The 11,569-nt window shown below is 37.8% G+C and overlaps 1 protein-coding gene across 1 annotated transcript; it reads left to right on the forward strand.

Annotated features, from left to right (window-relative positions):
• Positions 1 to 786: 786 nt before the first annotated feature.
• LOC110837274 (uncharacterized) lies at positions 787 to 11,368 on the forward strand. Its single transcript, XM_087343381.1, is given in 14 exon segments — positions 787 to 875; positions 2,380 to 2,480; positions 2,599 to 2,675; positions 3,386 to 3,522; positions 4,549 to 4,988; positions 6,806 to 6,891; positions 6,893 to 7,016; positions 7,727 to 8,299; positions 9,154 to 9,358; positions 9,924 to 10,060; positions 10,312 to 10,434; positions 10,521 to 10,628; positions 10,745 to 10,850; positions 11,082 to 11,368. Coding segments are annotated over 12 exon segments (2,175 nt in total). The 5' UTR covers positions 787 to 875; positions 2,380 to 2,401; the 3' UTR covers positions 10,831 to 10,850; positions 11,082 to 11,368.
• Positions 11,369 to 11,569: the final 201 nt, after the last annotated feature.

Below are 11,569 nucleotides of genomic sequence, written 5' to 3' on the forward strand. Positions count from 1 at the left end.
TTGCAAACAGCTTGTTTCTCTTGAGTGACTGGCGGGAAATGGTGCACTTGAATGCCCGTTTCAGTGCCCCTTTTGATGTGGAAGTTCCAGTGGGAGAGAGATCCAGACTGTGTCCTGGAATGCTATAGTACAGCGTTTCTTAACCTATGGTACGGGAACCACTTGTGGTACACGAGCCAATGTTGAGTGGTACGTGGACTAAGTAAGAAAATCAAAAGATAATATTAACATAAATAAGTTTTCCCTTTGGTCAGTGGTACATTTAATGTCTTAAATTAGAATTAGTGGTATGCCAGCGAAAAAGGGTAAGAAACCCTGCTCTAGTACCTTCCAGTGCATATGCTGTAACTTTGGCCTAGATGGCATTTGCTAAATGAGGGCATGCATGTGTGTACCATTACATTGAAATTATGAAAAATTTTGAAATTTCAACGTCTGGTCATTGCACAAACCGTCTCTGAAGGGCTGTCTGCAGAGGCTGGGTCAAGTAGGCACCGTGTGTAGCAGAGAAGTGTTCTGGTGAAGATTGGGTGGAGAGAATTTTAAAAATATCTCAAATTTTTGAAATTTTTCGAAAAATTAAATGCTGGAAACTGTCTAAAAAGCGCACAAAACCGAAACTTTTGAAGTTTTGTGCGCATTTTGGACAATTTCCAACATTTTTTGATGTTTTGAAATTTTGCAAAATTTCTAATTCTTTAAAAATTCTCACCACCAGTTTCCTGCCACATCCGGTCTCTGCCAAACTCGGGGACTGCACGAACCGGTCTTAGTATGACGCGGTCTCAGAAGGGCTGTATTTGCAAAGACATCGTCCGGCATCTACAAATATGGTGCATATACCTATTTCTGAAAAGGCCTGGTCATAATTAGGTGTAAGTATGAAATATCTAGTTTCAGCACCTCTTAATTGTCAGAAAATGTGAAGAACCTCTGATATTTTTTATTCTAAATTTTCCAAGATAAAATTTCAATTTCAACAGCCATCCACTGAAGAACAGACAAATAGGGAATGAGAACACCACTGAAGTAATTTTAAGGACATTCTACCGAACGAGCACCGTATAGAAGAGGGAAATCATTAAAGTGGCTTTAGGAGCTTTGTCGGGAAGAACTTGCTGTGTATAAGTACATTTTTTTGTTTTATGAAGAGATACTTGAATAACTTCATCACAATGACATAAAATCCTAGGACGCTGTGCGAAACACCTAATTTGTGTATGTAATTTGTGAAACACCAGTAGTATTAGGCAGTCACCCGGTTACGTGCTTCAGAATGAATAAAGAATATAAAATTATTCCTTCGGGTGAAACTGTGTCCAATGTATGGTATTAACCAACGTTTTGACAAACATTACAGTTGTAATTTTCCAGGTGACGAGATCTGAAGGCCCCACTTTGAAAGTGCAACTGCAGTTTGGTGAAACGTGGGTTAATAGTAAGCGTAAGTTATACATTGAACTCCAGCTGTGAATGTTTATGGACAAGCTTTATTCAGGTTTCTACTGCAAAATGTATGGGAGAGAGAGAATAAATACATTTCGTTGTTCTTTTGAATACTCTTATTATCTGATGGTTTGCAACTGCTGGATAGTTTTCAGTCGATTGTGCCAATCAGTTTCATTATCTTCATACCGAGATTGCAGATATTATGTTGGTATTACTTGTGGCAGCTGTAGCGACTTTGTTACAGGAGTCGTGGAGATTTCTTAATCGTTCAGTCTGTCATATTTGCAATTGTATTTTACTTCTGTTGTGCTAATTGATGCGGCAGAGAGATTGATGAACTATTAGAGATTTTGGTTAGTGGCGTTGATCTATATACATTTGTTGAAATTCGAGTGGACAAAAGAAAGTACTGTGAAACGTATTTCAGTAGTTTCACAGATTTAGTACCATATAGTTGGATTTCAGATTATGCCATATACTTGTTACTTGTTTTTGTACTTCTGTGTTTACTGAGTTTTTAGATATATACTTATATTTGGTATGTTGTAAAATGAAATGTATGTGTATCATACAAATGGGACATTACTCCAGTTCTTGTTTCTGATGTTTTGCGATGATTAAGAAAGGGTCTTTTGTTGAGACAGTAAATATGTATTGTTATCCCAAATATATCTAGGTCTCCAAAGTGGTTTTTTCACTTCAAATTTGCTGACCCAATTTTTTTTTGATTTCTTATTTCTGCGATGTCTGATGCATGCCTTATCCATCTTATGTAATTGTGTCACCTTAATATTTTACAAAGAACAGCTCCATGCTTAGGTTAGTTACAGAGAAAGAAAGCCATAAAGTATTGTAAACTTTCTATCATATGGAAAGTAATCTGAACATATTTTGATAAATTTTGAAACAAATATTCTTCATTGCTTTCAGATTTAGTTTATATTAAAACATTATGGTGAGTGTTGCATTCAGTGACTTCATGGTCCAATTGGTTGAATATATGATAAGTAAAGGGAAGCTGGATGATGATGGTAAGTCTTTGAATTCTGTTATCTCCCTTAATTAATCCTGAATGTAATGTAGCTTTAAGTGTAATAAGTTCAAAATAACAAAGACAGGGGATCTCTAAACTTAAATACTGTTTTCCAGAACATGATGACGAAAGTTCAGTAAGCACCGAAGGCCCACCAGTAAGGAAATTATGTGTGGGAAATATAAGTGATAGGGTAAGTAACATTTTTGTGTGGAAGTCATACTATAAATATATTTAAAGAAACTGTTAAAGTTTTGAACACATCAAAAGTAATCAGAATATGTTTTGAATATTCAGGATAGTTGCAGGGCACATTCCCGTTTTGGTTGAGTTGGAGGTAAGATAATAACAGGAAACCTACACAGAAAGCATAGGCAGCGTGAAAGAGATGCCAGTAAATGTGAAATTACATATGAAGACGTATGTTTTCAAATTGATATTAAACTGTTTTATTGGTGTATTGATTAAAATTTTATTTCATGAAATATTGGTGAATGTAAGGATGTAGACGTTCATTATAAAGTGGATATCTCTGTTGGTAGATACAGATGAAGCTTATTAAGAGTGCACCTGGTATATGTTTAATGAATTTGAAATGGCTTTAGGAACCCCTTTTCTTGAGTGCCTATTTGAAATTTTAGTTATGTCTTTTGAGTCCTTCATTAGTTCTTAATGAAACTGTGTATAGCACTTATATCAGAAATATCATTTACTAATTAATTTTAAGGGTGATTTTACTTAAAGCTTTACATATACCTTATGGATCCTTTGGAATAATTTGGTTAAACATAAAATTCATTAATTTTATTTTACAAGTATTACCATATGTGTTTGATTCACTTCATTTTATGTTACCTAAGAGACTGACAGATTTTTATGAAGCTTGTCTTGTTTCATTTTTAGACATCTTACTCTGATCTACGTCGTCTTTTCCGTCAGTACGGGAAGGTTGTTGATGCTTATATTTCAAGACATTTAGTTACCCAGGAAAGAAAGAAATATGGCTTTGTGATATTTAAGTATCCAGAAGATGCATTAAGGTAAATAGAACACATTAAAAATAGGAATCTTTTGCCTGTAAGATTTGGCTCAGATTATTAAAGTGAAAATATGTAAATAATTGCTAATTGTTTATATTAATTTCAGTTGTTCATTTTATCTTTTATTTGTTTTTCTTATGAGGGAAATTGGTTCTGTGTGTCTCAAGATTTAGAATCTGGCACAGAATGAACTTTGTCTCTTATCAATGTCTGTGGAAAAATTAAGTTTGGTTTGCAGATTTTTGTTTTGTTGCATGACTGTCGTGCATTCAAAACCTGTTTTATTCTACATTACATCAATTACCTCATCTAATTTAAATACCATTATTCTAACTTGGGCACGGCCTGCAGTGGTATATATTAAAGGGTACAGTGTATCTGTAATAAATATCAAATTTGAATGTGTTTTCAGTGTGTAATGTGAATGCTGAAGTAGCATTTTCAAATATGACCACAAGGGAGTCAACATAGTATATCCATAAGCACATTAAAAGTTATTGCATTTAAGGTACTGCCTTCTTTTATTCCAAAGATGGTTTTATTTCCTTTGGCAGATACTGAATAAACCAACTGTACCAAAATTATGTTCTTTTGGGTTTTGGTGCTGTGCTGGCTGGTCAGTAGATGTAAGCAATTCAGAGAAATGTCTGTGTCCATCTTCAGGGCTGAACCAGTCGACATGGTGCCAAAACCCTGAAGAACATCGTCGTTGCCACAGTGAGGAGACAATCTTCTAGATTTTGTTCACAGTTTTCATTGTTATGAAATTTTGTTGTAACATTTGAAGTCATGAAGTTATGGTGTTTGTGTGTGTGCACATGTGCATGCCTGTATTTGTTAGTGGACTCGCTGTTATGTGACAATCATATGCTCAGTATAAAAGTTGGCAGTATTTAGTTAATACTCTGTAGGATTTGAGGTTTTCATGGCGATGAGTCAGAAGACAGCCGTCGTTAGTTAATACTGTTGAGTAACTCATTTTATTTTTGTATAAGAAGTAAATAATTGGTGTTTGGTGTTTTCCAGGGTGTTGAAATTGAAACGCGGAGAGCTGAGGCTTCATTTTCGGACTTTAAATGTGGCACCGGCCTACAGCTGGCACCAACCAGTTGAACTGCCAGATGGAAGAGTCTTGTGGAAGTCAAATTCCCATGGTAGGAAGCATGACCCGTGTCAGGAGATAGATTCACCGGAGTCGCAGACTCATAATAAAGCCACGACCCCTTCTGGGAGTGAGTCTACTTTGGATGACGAGAAGGAGAGTGAAACAGTCGGCGGATGCGACCTTCCTTCTCAGACGTCCGCCTGTGGTACAGTTGAACAGCAGCAGGAAGGAGAAACAAAGAATGGCAAAGTAAAAAGGAGAGAAGTGAAGGGAAAGTGTAAAATCCATATTCTCAATGATGATTGCCTCATGCATATATTCTCGTATCTTACCACAAAAGAGAGATTTAGGATTGAGATAGGTATGTTATTTTCTCACATGTGTGTTTAATTAATAGAATTCCTACTGCTCGGTGGTATATCCCGCCCGAGATACAAGTGCCGTCTGCTTTGCACTTGAAACAGCCGAATGTTTTACGTACCAACTGTGAAGCTTAATGGCTCACGAAGGCACGTAACAAAAGATGCGCCGAAGCATCCTAAACTCAGCTGCTATCATTTGTATCTGTTCCGTTAGAAAGGGGACAGGTCTTTTAATTTTATTTTGTTAATAGAAACAAAAGATAAAATTTGAAGTTGTTTGTCTTAGATAAGGTGAGAATTTATTTAACACATTTGTGCCGGGCTTTTAAGTGCAGGCCTTACACTTCTGTAATTGTTAACGGTGTTTTTGTATGAAGTTTTGGTAACTGTGCTACATTTCACTCTCTTGCACATATTGATTTGTATTGATTATCTGCGTGAGGTTGGGGGTTTAAAAATGTTGAGGTACTCTGGTTGTGGCTGTAGGTGGAGTGATGGGATGAAGATCCCTTTTAGAAAATACTGGTTGACTCTCAGTCATTTGATGATTTTGAAATGAATTCTGTGTTGTCTTTTGATATCTTTTTTGGGAACATTGTTGGTATTAGAATAGTTTATGTAATTTGCTAATTTTTTCGCTTCCATGATGGTATACGAGCCAATGCTGTTGTCTCTGTTTGTACAACACAATAAGGACAGAAGATTTCTGTCTTCTGGATTGTTGCGCTGTGTAGTCTGGTAGATGTTTACCGACGTTTCAGAGGTCATACTGCCTCCGTCATCAGGGCGATGAGTATGAAGATTTCTGTCTTCTGGGTTGTTGCGCTGTGTAGTCTGGTCGATGTTAACCAACGTTTCAGAGGTCATACTGCCTCCGTCATCAGAGTATGAAGATTTCTGTCTTCTGGGTTGTTGCGCTGTGTAGTCTGGTCGATGTTTACCAACGTTTCAGAGGTCATACTGCCTCCATCATCAGGGCGATGAGTATGAAGATTTCTGTCTTCTGGGTTGTTGCGCTGTGTAGTCTGGTCGATGTTAACCAACGTTTCAGAGGTCATACTGCCTCCGTCATCAGGGCGATGAGTATGAAGATTTCTGTCTTCTGGGTTGTTGCGCTGTGTAGTCTGGTCGATGTTTACCAACGTTTCAGAGGTCATACTGCCTCCATCATCAGGGCGATGAGTATGAAGATTTCTGTCTTCTGGGTTGTTGCGCTGTGTAGTCTGGTCGATGTTAACCGACGTTTCAGAGGTCATACTGCCTCCGTCATCAGGGCAATGAGTATGAAGATTTCTGTCTTCTGGGTTGTTGCGCTGTGCAGTCTGGTCGATGTTAACCAACGTTTCAGAGGTCATACTGCCTCCGTCATCAGGGCGATGAAGATTTCTGTCTTCTGGGTTGTTGCGCTGTGTAGTTTGGTCGATGTTAACCAACGTTTCAAAGGTCATACTGCCTCCGTCATCAGGTCGATGAATCAGACTACACAGCAGAACGACCCAGAAGACAGAAATCTTCACACTCACTGCTGTGCAAACCTCAAATCTTACACAATAAGGACATTTCTAGTGTGGGGAGTCCAAGAACATGTGCGTTACCATTGGTGGGAGGGAAGCAGGCAAAAAATGTGTGAGCATTGCTACTGCTGACCATAACTGTACTTAATTAGTATTTTAAGTAATTTTTGTTAACGTAAGAAGTTGTTTGTGAGACCCCATGAGATTATGACCCTCATTTTCTGAATCCCATTCATACATAATAAATGGTATTGTTTGCTTGTTTTGTATTAAATAATCTTGTTATTGAATTCTTTGTGCAGTTTGTAAACGTTGGAGAGCCGTATGCTGGGAAATTTGGGGATGCCAGAAACACTTGGATTTCACATCTCTATCTTTTAAAACTACCTTTCTCTGAATCATACTTCAAAAGGCCAATACTTGAGGCATTTTTGAAACGATATAGAAATCTCCAAAGTCTTGATCTGTCTAAATGGCCTGATTACCTAGATGATTCAGAATGTAGAATTATCGGTGAGTGAATTTATATGGAAGATGATGCTTTTCTAATTAACTCTCACTGACTTAATCTGAATGGTATAGTACAGTTGATATCTGCCAGAGTACTACTGTGACACATACCAGGAAAAAAGCCCTGCAGCGGGAAATCGTTTCTGTTGCGGTGCGGGGGGGAATGTTACTTATTAGCTGGACTAGAGGGCTGCTATTGGTGGGAAGTGTGATACGTCAGAGTTTTACGCTACTACACACAGACTGAAAACATCAGGCAGTTAAGAGTAGCGTGTAGTGAGTGCACCTCTAATGTGTTCTGCGGGTGTTGCGATAATATTCTAGATTAAATCGCTGTGCCGCTGTGAGGTAATCTTAAAGCTGTACCCATCAGAACACATGAAAGCCTGTCGTCTGTTGTTCGTTCAGTGGTTGTGGAACGCATGCTTTTAGGATGGGTCGTCACTCAACGCGAAATCTTGCGCATGCGCGAGTATCGCATTCCTAACAGGGCTTCTCTCCTGATCTGTGGACTGTAGCTTGTCATGAAAAGGTAAGGTAGGTTACAGCTGCATCTTCTATACGCTGCATTTTCAATTTGTGATCTGAAAGAAAGAAATATTCTATTGCTTTTGTTGGTACATTGTTTAATAAGTCTGCTTTGTTTAAAATTAATTTTGTTAGCTTATTATGTTTGTATTATAAATAAACTACAGTTTTAGTTATTGTTTCAGCTACCTACTGTAAAAACCTTCGCTGTCTTAATCTTGCTCGTTTGATGATACCTTCAAGTGGTCTCAGAATTTTGTCAACCATTAGTCATGAACTGAGAGTGCTCAACTTGGATAATTGTTCAAACATTTTTGATAGAGACCTTCAGAGAATGTTTCAAGATTCTCCACACTTGGAATCTGTTTCATTAACCTACAACAGTCTGACAGGAAAATGTCTTCGATGCCTGGCACGCGCACCACTGAAGACATTGGTGCTGGATGACTGTAGGACGATCCAACCCGAGAGTCTTTTGAGTGGACTTCGTGAACTCAAGAGTCTTACTAGCCTTAGCCTCAATTCTTGTGTTAAGTTGTCCAGCAGTGATGTGTCAGGTATCATGGGTGCTGTCCCAAAACTACGATCATTGTCATTGGCAGATTATTACTACCCTGCAATTTATACAGATTTCGGAGCACTGGATCAGCTACATGACCTTATTAGCTTGAATCTTCATTTTAATTGTGCTGTTAATGACCAGGTCATGGATGCCATCACAAGAAATTGTCTCAAGATTGAAGAACTCAACATATCAGGTGTGTTACATTTTGTTTGTAAAAAGTAAAGCTGTCCCACTATACACCATGTAGGCGCTTGGGGGGAGTGAGGTGTAGCTCCTCTCTTCCTTGACCTCGGCACTAGATGGGGGTGAGTGGTCAGCATAACGCCCCGGCCATGCTTTACCTTCAGGACAGGACCCCGGTAACCTTTGACTAGGAGGCTTGATGGGCCCCAGAGCCGGTCTTGATGCAGAGGATAGAGGAAAATCCTCTGCCCCTGTCCGGGATTGAACCCCGGTTGCTATAATGACTGAGCTACGCCGGCTCGTACATTTTGTTTGCATCAGGTTGTAATTTTGTACATGGATAACAAGAAATATTCAAGCTCTCTGTCTGGTTTATACAGGGGCTGTAGGTGTTGCCACTATGGATTTTTTTTGAAATTCCTGTAAATATTTTTTTTTTCAGAATTCCTGGCAGGTTGTTGAACATTGTCTTTAGGGATTGGGTGTTTTTGACACCTTAATTTTAATTTATGACATTACAAATTTGAGCTCTTGTTTGGGGAACATGATATACTGTCTGATATGATATCTGAATGTTTGTTAATTTTTTGCTGTGATTTATAACAAGTTCTTACAGTGGAATATTTGTGAAGAAACTATTTTGGTAGTAGGATTTAATACCATATTTTTTTGGAATGTAACAAGTCATTTTATAGGGTTTGTGTAGAAATGCTTTCATGTGTTCCACATTAATTAATGTTTGTAGTAAAACTGTAACATTTTTGGTAATTTTTGAAAATTTGCCTTCTTACACATGCTTTATTACCATCTGTCCAGATATAATGTAAAGGGTTGGATTGATATGTTTGCCTGTTCTGTTTTCAGGTTGCAGTGGTAGTTCTAGGAAAGGAGGTTCTGTAACAGACAGTGGCTTCAGAGGCTTGGCAGCATTGCCAAATTTATTTGACCTGACCATGAGTTATATGGGAAATATGCCTGAAGCAGCATTGGAAGCTGTGGCACGCAAAGGAAAACTCCGGAAGCTCGTGTGTCGAGGCTGTCCAACTTTGACAGATGATGTTTGTATCAGGTACATGAATATTTCATCAGTATCAGTTTGCTTTTGTCTGTTGGTAATTTACATAGTTGACCAGCGGACTTAGAAATTCCATTATTTACTACAAAAAGTTTATTGTATTAGGTACAATGTAGATATTCTCGTTTACATTCATCTGTTGCTGCTCTGATGTATGTTTAACACACTTGTTCTTTGTACGAATAATTTTGTGTATGAGGAGGAAATAATTTTTATTGTTTTATTCCCGCGGCCATTTTGGGCGTGGGCGAAAATTTCCGGGTAGTATATCTCGCGACTCCGATGTGCTAGCGCACTAATTTTGGTGCCAAACGAAAGATCTCGTCTAGATCTGTTGATTTAAGCCATAAAAGTGAACTTTGTAAAAATGTTTGTTTATTTGTTATGCTAAATAAAAGCCATGTATCCATTTTGTTACTTTCACTTTATTCCTATATCCCAAATAAAATATTACCCGCTAACGCAGACGTATTCACGTAAAACCCACGGCCGTGTCCCCGACACAGCCACACCCCGATTTTTTTAGAAAGTCTAATATTAACATGAATTGTATTTTCAGTGTGATAACCTCATGCGATGAATTGGAACTTTTCGACTTAAGCGGGTGTAATCTCGTGACTATTGCCACCGTTCAGGCAGCGTTGGATTCCGTTAAATTGCGAACCAACGGCGTCAAGCTGACATTGGTAGTGGGATGTAAGTTGGGTCATTTTGACTGTAATGGTGTACCCTTTATTTCTGTCTGTGGAAATAATATTCTTTGTTCCTTTCGTTGTAGGAATGGACATGGAATATAGCATAGATGAGGAGGATGTATGCATCCAGAATGGCAGTTCCAATGTAGAACTCTGTCTTTATAATATCAGATTAATGGTGTTAGAAGACAGTGACATTTGTTTTCAGGCAGATACAGTCTTAAATGTAACAAGGATTTATACTTTTTTCAGACACCAGTGTTTGCAGATCTGCTGCTGTGGAAAAGAACCCATTACTTGAAGTGGATCTTTCAGACCTGTGTATCCATCGTCTTCGACCAGATTTTAACGATAATTATTACCCCCCACTGTCAGGTAATGAAGATTATAGGAATGATCGCTATAAATGGGGTAACTGTTCTTGATTACATTCAACAAGATGGCTGTCTTCTGGGTTTCAGCAATTGCCCTGGTGGTGGAGGCAGCAAGGACCTTTGAAACGCTTGTAAACTTCTACTGGACTGCATGGCGCTGCAACCCAGAAGACAGCCGTCTTTGTGCTCACTGCTGTGAGATCCTCAAATCCTACGCTTTTAATACACTTGCACTTTAATGGGTATTGTAATTAAGAAATAATGTAAAAATTAATGTTTTTTAGATTGTGCTTGCCATGCATTGTTTACAGATGATGATGATGATGATGATGATGATGAACGTTATTATTCTGATGATCCTAACGCCTACCTTAACATCTTCGCTCATAAGGAGTGATACATGAAAGTGACATTTTGGTAAGTTCTGTTATTCTTAATCTGGATAAACATTTTTAGTGGGTCACTCAATTTGGAGTATCGTTTCTGTCTTCCTGCTTGTAGTTCATTTTTAAATGTTAATGTGAGTTAACAGAGAGATTATTTAGTGGCTGTGCTGGGTTGTGAAGTTAGATTATAATGAGATTTCTAAAATAAATATTTTATCAGAAAATGTCTGAAATTTGTAACTGCAGGACATTTTTCTTTTAGACTATTAGAAGAACGGTACACACAACTTCCAGACCCAGCACCATATAGCTGTATGTTAAAATGGCATTAAGCGTTCACACCTTACAAGTTCGTTCGGCCGTCTCGTTGGTTCAGATGATATAGTGGTAGTACAAGGCTGAGTTTAATGTAAGTTAATCAATATTTGTGATACCGATATCCAAAGTTAGACTGGGGGTGGCTGGACAGTTTCGAAGAACAAACTCTTATTTCTTTGAGGATTAAAAATATATTTACATTTTTCCCAAACAATAAAAATATTCTTTCTGTGTTGTGTTCATTTCTTATTGTGTAGCCTGCATAACACAAACTCCTTCGATGATTATTTTTTTTCTGAAAATATGATCACATTAATAAATTAACCCACAAATTAAATTACTGTTGTTTTTCGATGAATCATATGTATTTGTAATGTACTGAATATTAGTTACAAATTTGTTATGATTATTATATCAAGTTATTTTGGGTCA

Source organism: Zootermopsis nevadensis, unplaced genomic scaffold (genome assembly GCF_977971745.1).
Source record: "Zootermopsis nevadensis isolate Lab colony 2312 unplaced genomic scaffold, Znev_1.0 Znev_ptg000005l, whole genome shotgun sequence".
Classification (NCBI taxonomy): Eukaryota; Metazoa; Arthropoda; class Insecta; order Blattodea; family Termopsidae; genus Zootermopsis; species Zootermopsis nevadensis.